This window comes from Ornithorhynchus anatinus, chromosome 10 (genome assembly GCF_004115215.2).
Source record: "Ornithorhynchus anatinus isolate Pmale09 chromosome 10, mOrnAna1.pri.v4, whole genome shotgun sequence".
Lineage (NCBI taxonomy): Eukaryota > Metazoa > Chordata > Mammalia > Monotremata > Ornithorhynchidae > Ornithorhynchus > Ornithorhynchus anatinus.
In genome coordinates this window covers 15,338,325-15,363,499 of record NC_041737.1, presented here as the reverse complement: position 1 = coordinate 15,363,499, position 25,175 = coordinate 15,338,325, and the positions used below count along the sequence as shown (strand labels likewise).

At 48.0% G+C, this 25,175-nt stretch overlaps 1 protein-coding gene across 3 annotated transcripts in view; it reads right to left on the bottom strand.

The window, feature by feature from the left end:
- The window catches only part of TPP2 (tripeptidyl peptidase 2), a 66,049-nt gene extending 46,524 nt beyond the window's left edge, over positions 1 to 19,525 (bottom strand). For all 3 annotated transcript variants that reach the window (XM_029072967.1, XM_029072968.1, XM_029072969.1), the window contains exons 1-6: positions 19,349 to 19,525; positions 6,913 to 7,041; positions 6,405 to 6,500; positions 3,596 to 3,700; positions 2,909 to 3,033; positions 391 to 554 (exon numbers count right to left, since the gene is read on the bottom strand). In XM_029072967.1, the coding sequence (XP_028928800.1) occupies positions 391 to 554; positions 2,909 to 3,033; positions 3,596 to 3,700; positions 6,405 to 6,500; positions 6,913 to 7,041; positions 19,349 to 19,510 (781 nt within the window). In that variant the 5' untranslated portion in view covers positions 19,511 to 19,525. The remainder of the gene's footprint in view (positions 1 to 390; positions 555 to 2,908; positions 3,034 to 3,595; positions 3,701 to 6,404; positions 6,501 to 6,912; positions 7,042 to 19,348) is intronic.
- Positions 19,526 to 25,175: the final 5,650 nt, after the last annotated feature.

Genomic DNA, 25,175 nt, shown 5'->3' with positions numbered 1-25,175 from the left:
GATGTAAAAATTATCCAGATCATTTAAAATAAATTCATGTTTATATGGTGGGAAGAAATTTAAATTTAAATTTCACTATTTAAAATTGGCTCACTTTTCACTGTCTCTTCTTGGCATAACCCTAATATAAGTGCAGGGAAAACCATAAGTGATTACAAAATTTTTTTAAAAAAAAAAAATCAGCTAAACATTCATTTAATAAATGAACAATACAGGAATGATCCAGCTAGAACTGAAGGCTCCCCAAACTTGGAATCTAAGAATGAGATCTGGACCAAACGCAATCAAATCCGTTTAGATTTTGAATTGCTTACCGACCCGCTAAAAAATACTTAAGGCTAAATATGACTTCTTGGAGAGATTTGTAGATATGCCAATTTTTAAAAATACCTCCACTTGTCACAACAGAAAGTAGGTTCCCTTCATCGTAAATGTTAACCGAGTAGTTCAACATCTCAGATGTGCCAAAAGATCCATATTCCTGGGCTTCTTTATAGTTTCTTAATACAGTGCAGTTACTCAAATCTCCACCTTCATTTGAATCAATGCAGGCTCTGTTAACGAAGATAAGTACACCAAATGAGCAAAATTATGCATTCACTTCATGACCTTGATTCTATTTATCGCGATTATGTTGTCTTGCTTTTGTCCGTCTGTCTCCCCCGACTAGACTGTGAGCTCGTCATTGGGCAGGGATGGTCTCTATCTGTTGCCGAATTGTATATTCCAAGCGCTCAGTACACTGCTCTGCACATAGTAAGCGTTCAATAAATGCTATTGAATGAATGACTGAACACTCGGCACAATATTTCTTTGCAAAATGCCCAAGCTTGTTTCCTTCCCCGTCCCACCCAAAGCATTTGACTGCTTCTGATCTTTCCTCTTCACCTAGGTGCAAAAACTAAAATTACTAGATCACCTCCAGACTGTAAGCTCGCACGAGCAGGGAACGTGTCTGCTAATTCTGTTGTATTTTACACTCCCAAGTGCTTAGTACAGTACTATGCACAAAGTAAGCGCTCAATCAGTACAGCTGATTGAAGCCTGGCTATTAGGAATTCTGCTCTGACTAAAATGACAGCACTGGCTCTGCTAACGCCAAAAGAGCAGCACTGACACTTCCTGGCCACTGACAACACGCAGTTGGCCTTCCCTCTCACCAAGGGTGGACAAAAATAGAGCCTACCGGCTGGATTCAAGACGATAATTTATTCCATCAGCCTGACATTCAATTTGCAAAAGGGCAGCTTCTCGCCCAGAGTGGCCTCTGACTTCAGGCCTACCACACATAGGCCACAAGCCAGAAGTCACAGCAGGCACGAATGCGACGGGTTCAAAGCCAAGTAGAAGCAACCAAGAGTGAAAGTAGCAGAAGCTTCAACTCAAACCCAAACTGCTAGCCACCCCGACTTCAAAATAGATGCCCACCTCTGGCTGATCAACAGAACTTAGCCTCGCACGGTGAAATGGGTAGAGGTAGGCCCCTCTGAAATCCGACCTCCTCCGCACGCTTTCCTGACTCATTTTTCTTTTCCCAGTTTTATATTCCTCCAACACTGCTTCGTTCTACGTCCGTCTCCATCCCCCGACGATAAACTCCGTGAGAGCAGGGATTGGCCTCCCAAATTTACTCTACTCTCCCAAGAGTTTAATACAGTGCTCCGTACGCGATAGGTCCTCAATAAACAGGACTGATTGACTGAAATTAACAATCGGAGAAGGGGCGGAAATGGGGATCTACGCAACCTTTCTGGCTTTCATCGAATTCTGATGATGTAATCTCCGGTAAAGATTTTCATCATAATAATGATAGTGGGTAGGCGCTTATATATGCCAACCACAATACTAAGTGGTGGGGTTATATAAAATACACATCAGACACAATCCAAGCCCTTGGGGCTCACAGTCCAAGGGGGAGAGAAAACAAGTATTTCATTCCCTTTTACGGATGGGCAACTAAGGCACAGAGGAGTAGAGTGATCTGCCCAGGGTCACACAGCAGGCAAATGGGAGAGTCAGGATCAGAAATCAGGCCTCCTGGTTTCCAGTCCTGTGCTCTTTCCACTAAGCAACCAGCAGAAAAAGTTTCTTACCAATTTTCACTTTCACCTGTCTTCTCTACTTTTAAACCTGAGCCAGTTTAAACAAAACTCTCAATAAAATTCAATTCTTATTCACTGCTCATTTTATCTTCATGCAGAGAAACATGAATAAGAACTAATAAAGTACGGTAAACTTAATTCATTGTTGTTAACATTCCAACTGCGTTTTTTTAACCTCCCACATTCATATTTTACATTCCAAAGCGCTTAGTACAGTGATATGCAAGGAAGCGCTCAATAAATACCATTGTTTAATACTGACTCTAAAACATTTATGGCATCCAAATTCTAGAATATCCCTTATCCTATTAAATCTACTACCTGAAAACTACCAAACTGGCACCGCCAAATCTCTCTCAGGCATGCGTTTCTAAGCCATCTTCGAGTTGCCTTTTCTAAGCATTTCCTTTAATTGTGCATTATACTTTACAAAGCTCGGTGTAACTAATGGAAATCTTGCTACAACGTTTAACTAATCACATACTTGCCAAATTTTGACCGTCAGTTTACACGAATGATAAAATAATACTGGTGATGATAATACACCAGGTCAGGTTGTCCATGCTGTCAACTGCAAACTACTGAAAAGTACTGAAAAGCTGATCTGGGTGAGTTGTGCTTCCTAAAGCCTTCCAAAGTGCAGCACTCAGAAAAGACTTTTTGTTCTCCCGGGTCGTTTAGAAAATGGTATTGTCTCTTGAAACCAAAGTCAGGAGAACTGCTAAGAGCTTTACTGTGTTGCAGATCAAAGTCAAATGCATTTTACAATGATTAGTACATATTAAAATGAGCAAGAAACAATTTACCTCCAATTATCACCATCGTGCCACACCAAACAATCATACACAGGGCCGGGATCATTAAATTTTTTTTCAAAAGAATTTAATAATTCTACTTGACTTTGTAGCTCCTCTTTTATGAGTTTACTTATCTAAAAAAAGACGAGAAAAGAGTAATTTAATTTTTAAGTATATGTCTTGGAACACAGCTCACTCTGCTAAGTGCCCTTGCAGGTATTAATTTAGATAGTGAGGCTTGTAATGAGAACACCTGATATCTAGAAGTTTGTTTTCCAACTTCTATAAAAATTTTACAATCCATTACATTAGTACCGTCCAAGCCGCATCGCACAGGCTACCGAGCATGAGATTTTACTTCCGAGGCTTTCTCCTAAATCATTTCATCCCTTTGGAGCCACGGGGGTTATGGAAATCACTGACCTCTTCGAGTCAAAGTCACTACTCTCATCCCCTTCTCTTAAACTAACCGGGAGGTTCAATTCCCAAGGATTAGAGAAAGAGATGGTGATGATGAGTCCATTGACGCTTGGGGAATAAAAAAATGATGTAGTACAGCCTCAACGATTTCAAACCGGTAAAATTCCTACCTGATACTTGGTTAAATATACTTTTAAACACTACTTTTAATTCATATAGTTTACATTAAATTCATTAGCTTCTATGGCAGATTTTATTAATGACAGTAGCACCAACTTGAGAGGGAGAGTTGTTCACAGCATCAAACTCATCTTGCTTCCTACAGGCTTCTGCAAGTGCAACTCTGTGAACGGGGTCCCAGATTTTCTCCTTGCGTTCTTTCTGCAATGATGAAGAATTAGCCGACAATTAATAACTTCATAAGATAATACTATACACTTAAATGGAAACACAGAAGATATCTCTTCCCACTGATTCTGGTCACCTCCTAGGTCAGCCTAGTGGATTGTGAGCTCCTTGAGGGCAGGGATCGACTGTATTGTATTTACTCTCCAAGCACAGCGCTCTCCACACAGTAACCACTTCATAAACAACACCGTTTTAGCGATCGACTGATTTCAGGTAGAAGAACCCTCTCTAAAAGACACTGAAACGACTGTACTTTAATGCCACGCTAGGTGGTATGCAATCCCCAGCTGAGACTCCGGAAGGCCCATTTTATCTATTCCGGGCAGTGCAGACCAATGATCAAAATGGTGCTTTAGGAACACCTAAGTGGTCCTCCCACCCCAGGGTGAGAAGAGCTTGCATTACTGAAAGTGATCTACACACCCCGCACAGAGACCAAAAATCTTTATACTAGTAAAGGAAGAAGGTTGGGGGGAGAAGAGGAAAAAGGTAAGCCAGGCACAAGGGTGGGGTGGTGTCTGGAAATCTCCAGCACAGGAGATCTTCCCCAACTCCTCAGAGAATGTAGACTGGGTGAACATGGAATTGTTGCTCACCAAATTTCTCAACAAGGCGAGGGATCCACAGAAAAGCCCCAAGGTGGGAGGTTCAAAACAAACACAAGGAAATCCTTCACCCACCGGGCTATACATTGATGATGTCTTTATCAATCTATCATATGTATTGATCACTTACTACGTGTAGAATACCGCATTGTGCTTGGGAGAGTACGATATAACAGAATTCAGACACCTTCCCTGCCCGTAATAAGCTTACAGTCTAGAGGAAGGCATTACCACAGGAAGTTGTGGAGATGTGAAACAGTAGGCAAAAGGGGGATTTGGACCCATTCATGGATGAGGGGTCCAAAGTGGGATAATTAAAGGGGTAATTACAGGGATAATTAAAGATGCCGGATGGTCCATGTCACACCATTAGGACGGTTGCTTGGGAGACTAACCATCACACTGTTTCTCCAGACACGATGTTGCCATAGTCGGACACAGAATACCGGTTTGGTGGGCTCAGATCTAGTAATGGGGTTGTCTGTGTCTTAGCTGAATTGGCTCACCAGGCCCCAGTGCATTAGCATTACTAGGCTGATTAATTTGAATATAATGCCATTTCCATAATTCCACCACTCCTGCTACTGTAAATAAGGATTTATACAAATAGATGACTACAAATTAAACCCAATAGGTAGCACCTAAAAGTATGAGGCAATAACAGTGGTTTGCCAAATCGGGTTTTTAATGAACGGATAAATGTACATTTCCCTTGCTCTTCCATCCCAACCTAGAATTTATCACTAAGAGCAAGACCGACATGGGGGAACAGGCTGGCTGTTTTGGAATGAGGAAGTACGCGGACACAGCCGGGATGGGGCGGCTTTGGAATTTCGGACCGGTGCGGCTGGACTGAAGATACTATATGGGTGAGGCAAAACCAGGGAGAAAGAATGAGAGCGGCTACCCGTAGGCCAGGTGTCTCCACCCATCCTTCCAGCTCGTATTCGTCAATCTAACTGAACACTCACTGGTCTAGACGAAGCAGGAATACTTGAACAGGCCGTGGAATTGGGGCAGATAGATCCCTGATTTCCAGGCACCACCTGGCCACTCAGAGTCTCTCCTACTATAAACTGGTAGCGTGGCCATTAATATGCTCCTGAAAGCATCCCGAATCGACCAGTCTCGATCCATAGTATTTATCGAGTGCTTACTGTGCGCAGAGCACCCCATCAAGCCTTGGAAAAGTACAGTGCAACAGAGTTGACAGAGATAATCCCTGCCACATCTAACCGGCTGTAGTGATTACACCCCAGGTCCACTCAGTCCACCCTCCACGGATTCTCAATTTAAGAACTGAATCACATTAAAACTTGTCTGGCTAGTGTCCACCCTTTTGCACTTTGGCTAGGGGCTAGCAGAGCTCACATGGGAGGAGAGACGGAAATAGCACGACTGAGTTCAAGGCCTCATCAAGGAGGCTGAAGGTCAAGGATATATTTTTAATTTATCCTAACTCTCCGGTGGTCAGATGTTGAGGAGTGGGGAGAAAAGCAGCATGGCCTAGAGGATAGGGCACAGGCCTGGGAGTCAGAGGACCTGGGTTCTAACCCCAGCTGTGCCACTTCCCTGCTGGGTGACCCTGGGTAAGTCACTAAACTTATCTCTGCCTCAGTTACCTCATCTGTAAAGTGGGGATTAAGAATGTGAGCCCCAAGTGGGACCCGGACTATAACCAACCTGATTATCTTGTATCTACCCCATCGCTTAGAACAGTTCCTGCCACATAGTAAGCACTTAAATACTTTAATAAAAAAAGACACTATGGGGAGACTGGAAAAAAAATAAAAGGCAAAGGAGGAGATTCTCAGCCCTTGCCTCTGGTTTAGCCACCCTGAAAAGAGATGGGCTGAGTCTGGGTTCTCCAACAGTTTGAGGATGAGGTTTGGCAGGGTGTTTTGGAACAATGAATTTGTTTTTGTACAAAAGGGTAGAGCAAGTACAGTAAACACATAATATTTGCATGGGGAACAATATTTGGATTTGACCTCCAGTTTTCATACTCTTCATAATAAAATTGCTTCCCTTTAGCAACCTCCAAAATAATTAGACAAAATGTAACATTTTACCTGCATTCTTTCCTTAAGAGCCTTAGGATAGAAGTCATAGCCATTTTTAATGCCAATGTGATATTTGCCTGAAGGATTTATCCAATTTGTTGGAATCTGTGGAAAAAAGGGAAAATTATTTGGTAATACTTGAGCGGACACTGAAATGCTACCCTGCAATGACATAACCTAAATTACTTCACAATGAACCAAGAAAGAAGAAAAATGTTTAGTTCATAAGAAGGAATTTGAGAGACCTGGGTTCTAATCAATTTACCCCTAAAAAAAACAAAACAAAACAAAAAAACAAAAACAGACACTCAGAGCACACACCTCATTTTCTTCATTTATAAACTGTACCTTCATTAGTAAACTGGGGTTTATATTCTGTGCCCTCCTACCTAGACAGAAAGCCCCATATGGGACAGGGACTGAATCCAACCTGATTAACTTCTGTCTACCCCAGTGCTGTAGAACATGCTTGCCACATAGTATGGTTTAATAAACACCATTCTTATTAAGCTCTTACCTTAAGAGTTCGTCCTGAAAGTCCAATAATTTCCCCATCTTTTGGTTCTACAACTGTACAAGTGTTCACATCACCACTTCCTGTGGTATCTATGATATCAATAATTTTGGGTTTCCCATCAGTTGTTATCTGAAAATTGCAGAGAGAGAGTTTAAAGCATCTCCCGCAACAAAAGTCAACACAAGTCTCTAAAAGGTGAATTAAATATTTTCCAATTAAAATTGCATCAGACTTACAACAGGCATCAAATTTCTTAATAAGATATAAAGAGCAGGTTTACTGGACAGAGGTAATAAAAGAGGTGCTATTTGGGCTAGAGAAGCCCAGAACCGATGAGGAGAAAGACGCAAAAAAAGACCCGGTTCAGTGGCAAGATAAACTATTCTGTACTATATATCCTTTATGCCAGTATTAAGTGTATGAGATGCTACAAGCTTTGTACGATTACCCCCGCTAGTCAAAGAAACAAAAACGGAGAATTTATACAGTTTAGGGGTGACCACATTAAACTGAAGGTGCACGATTAATCTCATGGGAAAACACATTCAACTCTCCCCAAAGACTATACAGTACCGGCCTTTCTTCAGAAGCTTTGAAGAGAAAAATATGAAATAAAGGAACGGGGCAAGAAGCAAGAGAAGCACAGAATGGAGTAATTAAATTCCAGAGAAACAGCAAGGGCCTGGGAGTCTGAAATCTGGGTTTGTTCATTCATTCATATTTATGGAGCACTTACTGTGTGCAGAAAACTGTCCTAAATACTTCTAACCCCAGCTCCTCCACCTGCCTGCGGTGGGACCCTAGATAAGTCACTTAACTTCTCCGTGTCTTGGTTTCCTCTTATGCATTATAAGGATTTAACGTACCTGTTCACCTCCTTAGATTGTGAGCCCCATGTGGTACGGGGACTAGATGCGATCCTCTTACATGGTATTTATGGAGCGCTTACAACGTGCAGAGCACCCTACTAAGCACTTGGGAGAGTACTACGGAATTATCAGACACGTTCCCTGCCGACAAGGAGCCTACACTCTAGAAGAGTAGACAGACATTAATATGAATAATTTGGGATACATAGTCACATAGGTGCCGTGGGGCGAATCACCAAGGCGCACAGATCCAAGTGCACGGATGATACAGAACGGAGAGCGAGCCTGGGAAAAGAGGGCTTAAATGGGGAAGAGCTCTGGGAGGAGATGTGATTTTAACAAGGCTTTGAAGGTGGAAGAAGTGATGGTCTGGCAGAGATGGAGAGGGAGGAAGTTCCAGGCTGGGGGTAGGAGGAGGGAAAGGGGTGGGTGGCGAGATGGACCAGAACGGGGCACCATAAACTGGCGTGAGAGGAGAGGAGCGTGGGGGCCGGAGTAGATTAGTGAAATCAGGTAAGGTGGGGCGTGCTGGTAGGGAATACGTCTATCGTTATACTGTACTCTCCCGAGCAACTAGTACAGTTTTCTGCACCCAGTAAGCGCTCAACAGATACGACTGACCGACTGTGCTCTAAAGTCGACGGTAAGGAGTTTCTGTTTACCGCGGAGGCGGACGGGCAGCCGACGGAGGTCCTTGAGAAGCGGGGAGACGTGGACCGAACGTTTTTTGTCGACGAACGATCTGTGCAACGGATTGAAGTGAGGATTGGAGTGGGCGAGACAGGAGGCTGGGAGGACAGCGAGGAGGCAGATGCAGCAGTCAGGGCGGGAGAGGAGTTTGGATTGAGAGGGAAGGGCGGATTTTAGCAATGCCGTGAAGGTAGAAACGACTGACCGAGTAGGTGGGTGGAACGAGAGAGGTGAGTCTAGGGCAACGCCAAGGTTATGGGTTGGTGAGACGCGGAGGATAGTGGTATTCTTTACAGTGATGGAAAGACAGGGGAGGATAGGGATTGGGTGGAAAGATAGGGAGTTCAGTTTCTACCCCATTCTATTCTAAACACAGGGCTCGGCACACAGTAAGCGCTCAACAAATATCATCATCATCACTATTACTACGTAAGAGAGAAAGACCTAATGTCTGTACCGAAGCCAAATGGAATTTGCTGGGTCAGTCAACAATACGGCAAAAAATCATTTTTAATTTTTCACTTACAGAGGCTGCAAGGTTTTACAGATGATTTGCCCCATTAACAAAAAATGTGTCGCTTTTTAGATTCACTTTTAAATACCAATTCTCAGTGCCAGCTGGGCTTCCAGAGCGGCAGTGTTATCACTAGCAGAGCAGAAGAAGAAACTTCTCAAGATCTCAACTATCAATTTAAACAAGAAGAAGAAAAACCCAGTCCCTTCTTGCTAAAAGTTCCTTTATTTCGTGTCAATTAAGGAAATCCACTTCATAACCAATTCATCTTCAAGGATTCCCCACCATTCCCTCCTCCTACAAGTCAGTTCCAAATGCTTTCTCTCTAACTCTTCACGGACAGTCACGGGAGCACTCTATTAAAAACAGGGTTTACTCATACACCACCGTCATTGGAAAAATAAAGAAAAGGAGCTCTTTGTTCTTATAATTTATACTTTGCTTTGAAAGGTTGCAGGGCCAGGATTTATGGAAGGATCAAAGGGAAAGAAATCCTTTTTGCACACTGATTTCTAATGTCTCTCGCAATAAAAACTGAAATGATTTATAGTGCTCTTCCCTTCCTCCAAACTCGCTATGGTAATTAAAGCACTAGAACAAGGCTGAGGAATAACCAGAAACTCTTAGGGGAGTAGTAAAGCGGAACGCACGGTACTTCAAAGAGCAACTTGATCTTGCCTTCCTCTCACAGTCACAGGACTGTTTCTGAGTATATCCTTCTCTACTCTATTCTTCCCACCCACGACCACTACTTCATCCGTCTTTCTCTTGCACTCCTCCCATCCTCTTGTATCTTAAGGATGCGAAAGGACCAAGAACCTAAAGGAAATTTAACGACGACGATGCGACGCCCAACTTTTAATATAAATTGAATATCCCACCTTTATAAATAAGAAATTCTCCTATGTAATTTAATTCCATTTCCTGCTCTACATGGGCTTAGCTCAAAGCGGGCGCTTAGGTGTATTTTTCTGAATTTATCCTACCCGGGACGTGAGTTTCTTAAAGGCACGGCTATTTTCAACACTAGGTTCTCACGTCAGACTCTGCTGTAGTCCAGAACTCAGTCTGATTCTTCGTGGACTCCGTAAAGTGTTCTCAGACTACGGTTTTGGGCAGGATCTCAAACCAAGACAAATGTGAAATACACACTTCCGTGGACCAAGTGATTAATGGGGGTCCCAGTGCTCAGTATGGTTTCTCCGTAGGCTTTACAGCGTTTTATATTGTTGAGATATAAGGTGTCAGATCGGAAGCCCCTGAAGCCAGGGTGGGCAGTCATCTGATCCGGGGGACGGGGCGGGGGCACTTTACACCTTTTGCAAAGTGCCGTGATTTCCACCCTCGGCATTCCTACCTGGCTCGGGACGAGCTGTACCGATATCCTCAGAGTCATGGCACGGAGGGAGACCGATGACTATTCCTGCAGCTGGCTAGCTGATACTAGCCAGGGGTAATTATCGAGTGCCAACTGAAGGCGCTGCCCTCTACTAAGCCCTTGGGAAATACAATGGAAGCCAAGACACGTTCCCTACCCACAAGTAGCTCATAGGTAGAGGTCGGCACAGGCAGAGGCGGCTTCCTTGGAAATTAAACTCTTCAGCAATCGTTTCGCTCACTCCGGTCGGAGAGGATACGGATCAGTTAACTTTTGGATCTTTCAATTATGACATGTAGGCACACCGTAAGCAGGTACTCAAATATCCGATTCTGCAAATAAAGCTGTCCTTCGGGCTCAAAGATGCTCCTGATGATGAATTTTTTACTGGAGTGTCAGTGAGGCCGACGAGAACGAGTAGTCGGTAATCCCTTCCGCTCCGAGGGCATCTAAAGATGTCCAACCTGATTATCTCGTATCTACCCCAGCGCTTAGAACAGTGCCTGGCACAAAATAAGCACCTAAATACCATTATTATTAATATATTAGTATTACTATTGCCTTTTGGGGCCCTGTGATTTGCCAACCCCTAGTAGCTGACAGAACTTCCATTTCTCCCTCCTGAACGCTCAAAACTAGTTACCTTGTTAACTGCTGAATGCCAGGCTGGCTTTTCTTGGGCTGACGACTTCCAAACAGTCCCTGGCTAGGCCTCGCTGTTTGCGGTTTTATTATATGTCTTTGAAATATTTTGTTTTTTTCGGCCAATCCTGTTCTCGATACACCCGGTCCAGCTCACCCCTCGGTGGCCTACTGCTGTCCATTCTCACGGACTCCGCTTAGCATCTCTGCAATGAGTATTGCTTTGACGTTGGTGGACTGACCGCATTCCAGGACCTCTCTGTCTGTCACGTTAAATGTTTCAAATAAGTGGCACTGATGGGGCCGCTCTTGAAGTTAGGGGTGGCATCTTCGGAAGGTCCAGAGCTCATAGTCATAAAGAAGTTCGGACTCTCCAGTCGCCCAACGGACCTTCCATTCGGTCTGGATTTCAATATGACGGCGTCGGGCTTGAGGGGTAAATACGGGTCCTTTAAACCTGAAGATGACGCTGAGAGTGAGATTTCACCCATTTACACGTGTGTCTTTTACACTTATTCTTCTTTGCTAGTACCTCGCCCCGTCGAGGGCAGTGTGTTCCCACACAGGGTAATTTAGACACAGAGCGTGACCTAGTCGACAGGGCATCTGATTGAAAGTCAGGAAACTCGGGTTCTAGTGCCGGCTCTGGCAATTCATCTAACTTAATCGTATCTCTTGAGCGCCGACTGCGTGCAGAGCGCTACGCTAGGCGTTTGGGAGCATACGATATAACGGAGTTGACGGCCATGTTCCCGGCCCACGGGGACCTTACAGTCTAACTTCTCCGAGCCTGTTTCCTCATCTGAAAAATGGGACAAAGATACCGCTTATATAAGATATAGATACTACTCGGTATACTTAAGATACCACTCTCCTTCCCCGTCATTATGACCGTGAGCCCCGACTAGGACTACGTTGGATTACATTATTTTGTATCCACCCCACGGCTCAGCTCTGATCTCGGGACCTAGTGAGAGCTTAATAAATACGGACAGTGATGTCAAAAGACACGGCTGCCTCTGCGGCAATTACGAAACCACTTCAGCCTCCCACCCCTCTGGACTCTGAACACCACCAATGCCTTCCCACTGAATCATCCTGGGTCTCCACTACCGTCCCCGGTCCGCCCTGCACACTGCCGTCCGGATCGTTTCTCTACAGAGACGTTCGGGCCACGTTTCCGCACTTCCTCAAACGACCCCAGTGGTGGCCCATCCACCCCGGCGTCGAACAGAAACTCCTCACCGTTGGCTTTAAAGCACTCGATCACCTTGCCCCCTCCAACCTCACCTCGCCACTCGACCGCAACCCAGCCCGCACGCCTCGCTTCTCCGACGCTAACCTTCCCGACGTACCTCCGTCGTCCACCTCACCACCGACCCTTAGCCCGCGTCCTGTCTCTGACCTGGAACGCCCTCCCTCTTCACATCCGAAAAACAATTTCTCTCTCCGCCTTTGAAGGCGCATCTCCTCCGGGAAGCCTTCCCTGACTAAGCCTTCCCACTCCCCCGTGTGTCGCTCTGCCTCGCTGCCTTTATTCACCCCCCTCCCAGCCCCACTCTGTCCATATCTGTCATTTATTTTTGCTCGATAAATTCGACTGACTGAAGGAACGAATGCGAGCCGGGCTGGGTGACCTTAAATGGTTAGAACATCGGGAAGGTTCTAACCCCGGCAGGGAAAGACGTGCAACCGGCTCCTTCGACTGCAACTTTCTGCTGCTCTTATCGTTCTCTATCTTCCTTGTCTTTACGTATCCTTCCTCACACCGCCTGCCTGTCTCCGACCTCTGGGCCCCTCTTTTAAACCTGAGTCTCCTGAGTGCCGGGGATATAGTCTTGGTTACCCTTCGTTGTACTCTTCCCCGGGACCTAACACAGTGCTTCGGTCTGAGAGGTGCTTAATAAACGACTGAATGAATTTAATTTGGAAAGAGAGAGGAAGTGATGAGTAGTCTCCTGGCAGGACGACAAGGGCCTGAATTTTGTGCAGTCTTGGGTTGGGTTGAGGACAGGCACGTTATCCCACCATCTCTACATGGCTCCAGCAGCGAGATCTAGTCCACAGAACACGGGCCTGAGAGTCAGAAGGACCTGGGTTGTAATCCCTGCTCTGCCACGTGCCCTTGGGCAAGTGACCTCCCTCCTCCGTGCCTCAGTTACCTCGTCTGGAAAATGGGGATTAAGACTGTGAGCCCCACAAAGGACGTGGACTGTGTCTATCCTGATGATCTTTTACCTATCCCAGCGCGTACTACAGTGTCCGGTTGCTTAAGTAAGAGCCTAGCAAATACCATAAAAAACCCCAAACGTACCGGAGATGGCTGAGGTGGATAATGAGAATAATCTGCGGTCTCTGTGAAACATACTAAGCAGCAGATATACTCTGCTTCCTTGAATGCAGGGAGTACAATCCTGACAAATCTCACGTTAAGGGAAACTGGCGTTATGGACGCACACCTCAATCAGTGCCATTCATGCGCGTACAACTTTTTTGGACAGGGAATCTCATTCTATCCGGATAAGGTGTGGATTTCTCGATTCTATGTATCGCTATTGTCTTGATTCTATTTATCGCTATTGTTTTTGTCTGTCTCCCCCGATTAGACTGTAAGCCCGTCAATGGGCAGGGATTGTCCCTACCTGTTGCCGAACTGTACATTCCAAGCGCTTAGTACAGTGCTCTGCACATAGTAAGCGCGCAATAAATACTACTGAATGAATGAACGAAAGAACATTCCCTATTCAAAATACAGAGACAAACAAAAGTTACAGAAGAACGGAGTCGACACCTACTCTCATAAACCACGGAGCGACACCACGCTTCTCAACTTCTTCACAAGCCGTTGTGTGACACTAAAGCTAATGGTACAAACGGAGGATGATCCTTAATTAAAGGCTTAAGGCATATTCTTCCCAGAAGGAATTTTATTAGTATCGATAATAACTACTTAGGCTTATAGAGTGTTCCTCCTGAATAGACTTCTGCAAATTAACCCTGTCCTACAAATTAATTTTCAAAGAATCCCCGTGGGGCAAATATGCTTCAGGGTGAGGTGGGAAATTCAGAGCAAGAGAGCGAACACCTTTCAGATCCCCGATTTAGATGCGGAGAGCCTCCTGCTACCCGACTTTTCCTTAGTCCTAACCGCGGATTTATAAGCCGACGGGAAGATCCGACGTTCCCTCGAAGACCCGGAGAAGGGTCTCTCGTAACGCAACCCGCGGCTCTTATTTCCCCTGCGGCGGCGGAGCCCTCCGACTTCGCTGTCGCTAAACGTCTGGCTTTCAGAGGGGCCTTGATAATAACGTAAACGGAATGAAATCGTAATCCGCACACTGTGGGCGTTCACTAAAGACCCGTAACTCGGGGGAGTCTTAATACAGCGAGGCCCTTTCCTCCCCGGCCCCCAGGATGTCGAACGATCCCTTCAGCTGCAATTTCCTTAGGCCGTAATGGAAACCGGCGTCAGATCTCCAAACCCCACGTGTATTCGAAAGGACTGTACCGTAAAATAAGCAAGGACGAGACCGCCGACGCAAGAAGACGCACCCGATTAAAGAGAACCGAGGAAAGCGGCCGGCTTTCTTATCGGTCTTCTGGAGCCCCTAGTGATGACAATTAGGGAATTTAGGAAGCGCTTACATTAGAACGGTTATGGTACTTCATTAATAGCTTACCACACGCCGGGCACCGTACTAGACGTACGACACCCTAAGGTCCTCGATAGATCGTATTTATTGAGCACCTGTGTGCAGAGCACTGTACTAAGCACTTGGGAGAGTACCCTAAAAGAGAATTGGCAGACACGGGCTTACGGTCTAGAGGAGGGCAGGGACCGTGACTATCAAAGGGGTTGAACGGTCCCGAGCGCTTAGCACACCGCTCCACACCCCATTAACACCGCTGACCGACCCAACGAGGGTTCCAGGTTATAAGAGAAATCCGATCGCCCCGGAGATGTAGGAGCTGTCCGACACGACGCCCTCCTGTCCTCTCGAAACGCCCTTGGAATCGCCGCGCCCAAAGGACCCGGGCGGGGAAGGTGTCCCTCGTTCTGTCCTCTGGTCATAACAATAAGAACGATAATAACAACGCTATTTGTTAGGCGCCCACTACGGGCCGGGCGCTGTTCTAAGCGCTGGGGTAGATCCGAGCGGTGTGGCACGGGCGGGGGAGTCGTAGGTCATGGGTTCTAATTCCAGCTCTGCGTGCTTCCTCTGTGCAGAGCACTGGCCTGAGCGCTTGGAGGGGACCATTTTCAATGGTATTTCTTGAGCGCTTCCTCTGTTTAGAGCACTGGCCTGAGCGCTTGAAGGGGACCATTTTCAATCCTATTTCTTGAGCGCTTCCTCTGTTGCAGAGCACTAGCCTGAGCGCTGGGAGGGGACCATTTTCAATCCTATTTCTTGCGTGCTTCCTCTGTGCAGAGCACTGGCCTGAGCGCTTGGAGGGGACCATTTTCAATGGTATTTCTTGAGCGCTTCCTCTGTTTAGAGCACTGGCCTGAGCGCTTGGAGGGGACCATTTTCAATCCTATTTCTTGAGCGCTTCCTCTGTGCAGAGCACTGGCCTGAGCGCTGGGAGGGGACCATTTTCAATGGTATTTCTTGAGCGCTTCCTCTGTTTAGAGCACTGGCCTGACCGCTTGGAGGGGACCATTTTCAATCCTATTTCTTGAGCGCTTCCTCTGTTGCAGAGCACTGGCCTGAGCGCTGGGAGGGGACCATTTTCAATCCTATTTCTTGCGTGCTTCCTCTGTTTAGAGCACTGGCCTGAGCGCTTGGAGGGGACCATTTTCAATGGTATTTCTTGAGCGCTTCCTCTGTTGCAGAGCACTGGCCTGAGCGCTGGGAGGGGACCATTTTCAATCCTATTTCTTGCGTGCTTCCTCTGTGCAGAGCACTGGCCTGAGCGCTTGGAGGGGACCATTTTCATTGGTATTTCTTGAGCGCTTCCTCTGTGCAGAGCACTGGCCTGAGCGCTTGGAGGGGACCATTTTCAATGGTATTTCTTGAGCGCTTCCTCTGTTTAGAGCACTGGCCTGAGCGCTTGGAGGGGACCATTTTCAATCCTATTTCTTGAGCGCTTCCTCTGTGCAGAGCACTGGCCTGAGCGCTGGGAGGGGACCATTTTCAATGGTATTTCTTGAGCGCTTCCTCTGTTTAGAGCACTGGCCTGACCGCTTGGAGGGGACCATTTTCAATCCTATTTCTTGAGCGCTTCCTCTGTTGCAGAGCACTGGCCTGAGCGCTGGGAGGGGACCATTTTCAATCCTATTTCTTGCGTGCTTCCTCTGTTTAGAGCACTGGCCTGAGCGCTTGGAGGGGACCATTTTCAATGGTATTTCTTGAGCGCTTCCTCTGTTGCAGAGCACTGGCCTGAGCGCTGGGAGGGGACCATTTTCAATCCTATTTCTTGCGTGCTTCCTCTGTGCAGAGCACTGGCCTGAGCGCTTGGAGGGGACCATTTTCATTGGTATTTCTTGAGCGCTTCCTCTGTTTAGAGCACTGGCCTGAGCGCTTGGAGGGGACCATTTTCAATGGTATTTCTTGAGCGCTTCCTCTGTTTAGAGCACTGGCCTGACCGCTTGGAGGGGACCATTTTCAATGGTATTTCTTGAGCGCTTCCTCTGTGCAGAGCACTGGCCTGAGCACTTGGAGGGGACCATTTTCAATGGTATTTCTTGAGCGCTTCCTCTGTTGCAGAGCACTGGCCTGAGCGCTGGGAGGGGACCATTTTCAATCCTATTTCTTGAGCGCTTCCTCTGTGCAGAGCACTGGCCTGAGCGCTGGGAGGGGACCATTTTCAATGGTATTTCTTGAGCGCTTCCTCTGTTTAGAGCACTGGCCTGACCGCTTGGAGGGGACCATTTTCAATCCTATTTCTTGAGCACTTCCTCTGTTGCAGAGCACTGGCCTGAGCGCTGGGAGGGGACCATTTTCAATCCTATTTCTTGCGTGCTTCCTCTGTTTAGAGCACTGGCCTGAGCGCTTGGAGGGGACCATTTTCAATGGTATTTCTTGAGCGCTTCCTCTGTTGCAGAGCACTGGCCTGAGCGCTGGGAGGGGACCATTTTCAATCCTATTTCTTGCGTGCTTCCTCTGTGCAGAGCACTGGCCTGAGCGCTTGGAGGGGACCATTTTCATTGGTATTTCTTGAGCGCTTCCTCTGTTTAGAGCACTGGCCTGAGCGCTTGGAGGGGACCATTTTCAATGGTATTTCTTGAGCGCTTCCTCTGTTTAGAGCACTGGCCTGACCGCTTGGAGGGGACCATTTTCAATCCTATTTCTTGAGCGCTTCCTCTGTGCAGAGCACTGGCCTGAGCGCTGGGAGGGGACCATTTTCAATGGTATTTCTTGAGCGCTTCCTCTGTTTAGAGCACTGGCCTGACCGCTTGGAGGGGACCATTTTCAATCCTATTTCTTGAGCGCTTCCTCTGTTGCAGAGCACTGGCCTGAGCGCTGGGAGGGGACCATTTTCAATCCTATTTCTTGCGTGCTTCCTCTGTTTAGAGCACTGGCCTGAGCGCTTGGAGGGGACCATTTCAATGGTATTTCTTGAGCGCTTCCTCTGTTGCAGAGCACTGGCCTGAGCGCTGGGAGGGGACCATTTTCAATCCTATTTCTTGCGTGCTTCCTCTGTGCAGAGCACTGGCCTGAGCGCTTGGAGGGGACCATTTTCATTGGTATTTCTTGAGCGCTTCCTCTGTTTAGAGCACTGGCCTGAGCGCTTGGAGGGGACCATTTTCAATGGTATTTCTTGAGCGCTTCCTCTGTTTAGAGCACTGGCCTGACCGCTTGGAGGGGACCATTTTCAATGGTATTTCTTGAGCGCTTCCTCTGTGCAGAGCACTGGCCTGAGCACTTGGAGGGGACCATTTTCAATGGTATTTCTTGAGCGCTTCCTCTGTTGCAGAGCACTGGCCTGAGCGCTGGGAGGGGACCATTTTCAATCCTATTTCTTGAGCGCTTCCTCTGTGCAGAGCACTGGCCTGAGCGCTGGGAGGGGACCATTTTCAATGGTATTTCTTGAGCGCTTCCTCTGTTTAGAGCACTGGCCTGACCGCTTGGAGGGGACCATTTTCAATCCTATTTCTTGAGCACTTCCTCTGTTGCAGAGCACTGGCCTGAGCGCTGGGAGGGGACCATTTTCAATCCTATTTCTTGCGTGCTTCCTCTGTTTAGAGCACTGGCCTGAGCGCTTGGAGGGGACCATTTTCAATGGTATTTCTTGAGCGCTTCCTCTGTTGCAGAGCACTGGCCTGAGCGCTGGGAGGGGACCATTTTCAATCCTATTTCTTGCGTGCTTCCTCTGTGCAGAGCACTGGCCTGAGCGCTTGGAGGGGACCATTTTCATTGGTATTTCTTGAGCGCTTCCTCTGTTTAGAGCACTGGCCTGAGCGCTTGGAGGGGACCATTTTCAATGGTATTTCTTGAGCGCTTCCTCTGTTTAGAGCACTGGCCTGACCGCTTGGAGGGGACCATTTTCAATCCTATTTCTTGAGCGCTTCCTCTGTGCAGAGCACTGGCCTGAGCGCTGGGAGGGGACCATTTTCAATGGTATTTCTTGAGCGCTTCCTCTGTTTAGAGCACTGGCCTGACCGCTTGGAGGGGACCATTTTCAATCCTATTTCTTGAGCGCTTCCTCTGTTGCAGAGCACTGGCCTGAGCGCTGGGAGGGGACCATTTTCAATCCTATTTCTTGCGTGCTTCCTCTGTGCAGAGCACTGGCCTGAGCGCTTGGAGGGGACCATTTTCAATGGTATTTCTTGAGCGCTTCCTCTGTTTAGAGCACTGGCCTGACCGCTTGGAGGGGACCATTTTCAATGGTATTTCTTGAGCGCTTCCTCTGTGCAGAGCACTGGCCTGAGCACTTGGAGGGGACCATTTTCAATGGTATTTCTTGAGCGCTTCCTCTGTTGCAGAACACTGGCCTGAGCGCTGGGAGGGGACCATTTTCAATCCTATTTCTTGAGCGCTTCCTCTGTGCAGAGCACTGGCCTGAGCGCTGGGAGGGGACCATTTTCAATGGTATTTCTTGAGCGCTTCCTCTGTTTAGAGCACTGGCCTGAGCGCTGGGAGGGGACCATTTTCAATCCTGTTTCTTGAGCGCGCCCTCTGTGCAGAGCACTGGGAGGGGACAATTGGGCCTTCAGTCTCCGCTTTGCGGGGGGGAGGGAAGTGACCGGCTCAAGGTCACCCAGCGGTGCGCGGGACGCTCTGCGGGGGGGGGGGGGGGGGTCGCGCACACACACACACACAGACAGCCAGTCCTTGTCGGCCACGCGCATGCGCGCTGCCGCCCCCCTCCCCCCCCACCCCGCCCGGCCAGGACGGTCACCTGCATGCCCGGCGCCCCGGGATCGACCCCCGTATCCAGCACGGCGATGAGGACGTCCCGGCCGTCATAATCCGGGTGGCGGCCGAGGAAAGCGGCGGCCCCCGTCTCCTTCTTCGGGAGGAGCCCGTGCAAGGGGAAAGGCTCCTCGGCGGCGGCGGCCATCGGGGTCGGGCCGGGGCGCGGGGGGGCGGGGGAGGAGGGGGGCGGCGCGAGGACCACGTCGAGGCAAACGGCGCGGCGGCGCGCGCGCGCGCGCGAGACGCAGCCGGGGGGCGGGGCCGGGCGCCCGTCCATCCGCCCCGTCCGCCAATCACAGCCTTCCACGCAGGGGGGGCGGCCCGGGGGGCGGGGCTGCCGCCGGGCGGGGGCGGCCAATGACGGCGCGCCACGTCGGCGGGCGGGGACGCGCGCGGCGGGGGGAGGGGGACGAGGAGGGAGGGGGGAGCCCGGCCGCCTCCAATGCGCCTGCGCCAAGGAGGAGCGGCCCTCCCTGCCCCCGGCCCGCCTCCTTCATTCATTCATTCGGTCCTAGTTATTCATTCATTCAGCAGTAGTCATTGAGCGTTGACTATGTTTACTATGGGCCGAGCACTGGGGGAGATGTGAGATCATCTGGGGTGGGGAGGGGGGGTCCACGTGGAGCTCACAAGTCATAATCCCCATTTTCATCATCATCATGTTGGGATTGGTTAAGCGCTTACTATGTGCCCAGCACTGTTCTAAGCCCTGGGGGAGATACAGGTCATAATCCCCATTTTCATCATAATAATGCTAGTATTGGTTAAGCTTAAACTATGTGCCGAGCACTGTTCTAAGCGCTGGGGGAGATACAGGTCATAATCCACATTTTCATCATAATAATGTTGGTATTTGTTAAGCGCTTACTAAGTGCCGAGCACTGTTCGGTCTAAGCGCTGGGGGAGATACAGGTCATAATCCCCATTTTCATCATACTAATGTTGGTATTTGTTAAGCGCATACTATGTGCCGAGCACTGTTCTAAGCACTGGGGGAGATACAGGCCATAATCCCCATTTTTATCATACTAATGTTGGTATTTGTTAAGCGCTTATTATGTGCCGAGCACTGTTCTAAGCACTGGGGGAGATACAAGGTCGTCAGGGGGGCCCACAAATCATAATCCCCATTTTCATCATCATACTGTTGGTATTTGTTAAAGTCCTACTATGTGCCGAGCACTGTTCTAAGCACTGGGGGGAGATACAGGTCATAATCCCCATTTTCATCATAATAATGTTGGTATTTGTTAAGCGCTTACTATGGGCCAAGCACTGTTCTAAGCACTGGGAGAGATACAAGGTCGTCAGGGGGACCCACGTGGGGCTCACAAATCATAATCCACATTTTCATCATCATAATGTTGGTATTTGTTAAGCGCTTACTATGTGCCAAGCAATGTTCTAAGCACTGGGGGAGATACAGGGTCATCGGGGGGGGGGGCCCATGCTGGGCTCAGAAGTCATAATCCCCATTTTCATCAAAATAATGTTGGTATTTGTTAAGCGCTTACTATGTGCCGAGCACTGAGGGAGATACAAGGCCATCAGGGGGTCCCACATGGGGGTCACAAATCATAATTCACATTTTCATCATAATTTTGTTGGTATTTGTTAAGCGCTTACTATGTGCCGAGCACCAGGGGAGATACAAGGTCATCAGGAGGCCCCATAGGGCTCACAAGTCATAATCCCCATTTTAATCATAATAATGTTGGTATTTGTTAAGCGCTTATTATGTGCCGAGCACTGGGGGAGATACAAGGTCATCAGGAGGTCCCCATGGGGCTCACAAGTCATAACCCACATTTTCATAATAATAATGTTGGTATTTGTTAAGCGCTTACTATGTGCCGAGCACTGTTCTAAGCACTGGGGGAGATACAAGGTCATCGGGGGTCCCACATGGGGCTCCCAAGTCATAATCCTCATTTTCATCATAATAATGTTGGTATTTGTTAAGCGCTTACTATGTGCCGAGCACTGTTCTAAGCAAATAAGCGCCTACTATGTGCCGATCACCGTTCTAAGCACCGGGGGAGATACAAGGCCATCGGGGGACCCACGTGGGGCTCACAAGTCATAATCCCCATTTTCATCATCATAATGTTGGTATTTGTTAAGCGCTAACTATGTGCCGAGCACTGTTCTCAGCGCTGGGGGAGATACAGGGTCTTCAAGTTGTCCCACGGGAGGCTCACAGTCATTTTACAGAAGAGGTCACTGAGGCCCAGAGAAGTGAAACGACTTGCCCAAAGTCACACAGCTGATAAGCGGCGGAGCCGGGATTAGAATTCATGACCCATGTGCAGAGCACTGTACCGAGCGCTTGGAATGTGCAATTCGGCAACAGACAGAGACAATCCCTGCCCGGTGACGGGCTCACGGTTTAAACGGTGGCATTTGTTAAGCGCTTACTATGTGCCAAGCACTGTTCTAAGCTCTGGAGGGGCCGTACAAGGTCATCAGGTTGTCCCACTTGGGGCTCAGGGACTTAATCTTCATTTTACAAATGAGGTAACTGAGGCACAGAGAAGTGAAGTGCCTTGCCCAAGGTCACACAGCAGACAGGTGGCCGAGGCAGATTAGAACCCATGACCTGCTCTAGGAGAATGGTTTCCTTGCCCCTGGGTTCCCTCAGGAGCAAGAGATGAGTCAGTCAGGAAGGGGAGAATCAGGTTGTTTAGCTTGTTGCCCTGCAATAACATCTGCCCAATTCCTTAAGCAATTTGGGATGTGTGTACTTAAAACTGGCTAATTTAACTACTTTTTAAAAACTAGGGGAGAAGCACTTAACCCAAGTACTATCCAAGTTTGGAGAAACAAGAGTGATCCGTCATTCATTCAATTCAGTAGCATTTATTGAGCGCTTACCATGTGCAGAGCGCTGTACTAAGCGCTTAGAATGTACAATTCGGCAACAGAGAGAGACAATCCCTGCTCACAGTCTAAACGGGGGAGACACGCAGCAAACAACTAGAATAGAATATGAATAGAATAGAATATGAATGGAATAGAATATGTCAAAACAGAATATGATAGGACCTAGGGGAAAGCTGCTTGAAAATGGAATCATCTGGGGGGTATCTCATTACGGTAATGGTTTTGTTTATGATATCGAAATAGGCTTCTCTCTCTTAATTCAGAGGAGATCATATCACACGTTAGGAAACCGCTAGAGTAGCCGGATTACATGCAGGTATTTGTGAAGAGCACCTTTCGTCTTCGACGGTCCCCTGCTTGGCTGGCCCGATTTTTGTGTTCAACCTCAGACTCTCTGAGGGTTTCCTTTAGGGTAAAACTAGTTACTGGAGGGTCACGGAAATTTGCGCTCAATCTGATCTTCAGGAGGGGTGACCCGCCATCCAGAATTCTGCATTCGGGCAACCCGTTCTGCGCATTCTTATGTGGGCCTGTCCCTCTGTGTTTGTGAGTCTCGGTGGTGTTTATTGCTAACCCACACTGATTTCCAAAATAGTTGCGGGAACATGAGGTGAACCCCCTCTTCACCTCCCCTCAGCTAAGCCCCCTTTCCCCCCCTTTCCCTCTGCTCCTCCCCCTCTCCCCCTCCCCTCAGCACCGTGCTCGTCCGCTCATTTGTATATATTTTTACTACCCTATTTATGTTGTTAATGAGATGTACATCCCCTTGATTCTGTATATTGCTATCGTTTTAATGAGATGTACATCCCCTTGGTTCTATTTATTGCTATTGTTTTTGTCTTTCTGTCTCCCCCGATTAGACTGTGAAATGGGCAGGGACTGTCTCTCTATCTGTTGCCGATCTGTCCATTCCAAGCGCTTAGTACAGTGCTCTGCACAGAGTAAGCGCTCAATAAATACTATTGAATGAATGAATGATACCAGGGAATGAAGTTACGGAGCAGCAGACAGGATTAATAAATAATAATAATAATGTTGGTATTTAAGCGCTTATTATGTGCCAAGCGCTGTTCTAAGCGCTGGGGATACAAGATGATCAGGTTGTCCCTCGTGGGGCTCACGGTCTTCATCCCCATTTTCCAGATGAGGTCAGTGAGGCCCAGAGCAGTGAAGTGACTTGCCCAAAGTCACACAGCTGACAAGCGGTGGAGCCGGGATTAGAACCCGTGACCTCTGCCTCCCAAGCCCGGACTCCTTCCACTGAGCCACGCCGCTTCTCTAAGTCAGGCAGGAGCCGGGTGGAAGCATCAGAATGTAAGCTCCCTGTGATCATGAAAGCGCCCTGGAGAAGCAGCGTGGCTCAGTTGAAAGAGCACGGGCTTTGGAGTCAGAGGTCAGGGGTTCGAATCCCGGCTCGGCCACTTGTCAGCTGTGTGACTTTGGACAAGTCACTTAACTTCTCGGTGCCTCAGTTACCTCACCTGTAAAATGGGGATTAAGACTGTGAGCCCCACGTGGGACAACCTGATTCCCCCGTGTCTACCCCAGCGCTTAGAACAGTGCTCGGCACATAGTAAGCGCTTAACAAATACCAACATTATCATTATTATCATAGATCACATTTACCAACTCCGCTTTATTGCACTTCGCGAACTGTCTGATACAATGCTCCACACACGGTAAGTTCTCAATAAATACCACTGATGGATTGATGCCTTGGCACCCGAAGAGGAGAAATCTGACCTTTATAGTGATGTCGACGCTTACCCTGATGCTTCATTACTTATTTTAACACGAAAGAGGGACAGGGCAAAGCGGAAGGATGGAAACGCTAGGGGAAGCAGCGTGGCTCAGTGGAAAAGAGCCTGGGCTTCGGAGACAGAGGTCATGAGTTCGACTCCCGGCTCTGCCACTTGTCAGCTGTGTGACTGTGGGCAGGTCACTTAACTTCTCCGTGCCTCAGTTCCCACATCTGTAAAATGAGGATTAACTGTGAGCCTCACGTGGGACAACACGATTACCCTGTATCTCCCCCAGCGCTTAGAACCGTGCTCGGCACATAATAAGCACTTAACAAATACCAACATCATTATTATTATTACCAGGGAGAAGGATGTGACAGTGATACAGCTGAGACTGTCTCTAAAAGGGGAACACAATCGACCACAGGAAGCTCTGGAAGGAAAGAGATTTTAAAAAAAGCATTTTCATTTGGGCATCAGCAAAACATGCAGAGCATCTCCTCTACCTTCAAAAATAGGGTTGGTTTGGAATTTGCAATTTAAGTTGTGCAGTAAAAACACAGGTACCTAGATGAGTAGATGTCCTGGATAATCAGGTTTTGTTGATCAGAGTTCAGTTTCATTTATTTGATCTATCCAACTAAATCGATACACCGGATTAAAAGTCCGGAGAGTATTTCAGACCAGGTTATCGGAACACAACAGGATTAGAAAGTACATTTTGATTAACGAGACCCGTTAAAATCGATCTATCGGTCGGAATAGAGCAGCGATGGGGACGGGGAGAAAGGGACCGAGGTAGAGATTTGCCACTTCTCGGCCGTTGCCTCCCTACCTCGACTTGGCGGCCTTCCTGCATAGGAGAGGTTCTGCTGCTTTATCGCTAGGTTCGGCTCCCTGGAAGCTTGGTTTGATACGGTCTCAACGGGACCAGAGAAACCTTGGGAAACAAGATTCCAGTAGTTGGAAAAACGGCAGCCGCATCTCTACTGGGCAGGATTGGATGGGGCGTGACCTTTGGCCAAGGCAGGGGAAAACTGTGGGCTGAGGGCAGTTTTGCCGCCTTTCTAGGCCGTCCCAAAGTCTTCTGTTTTGGAGGGGCGTTCTCTCCCGGTTTGCGTTTTTGATGGTGTGCGTGTATGTGAGAGTGTATCTTCTCTGCCTGGATCCCTCTCTTTGTGTCTC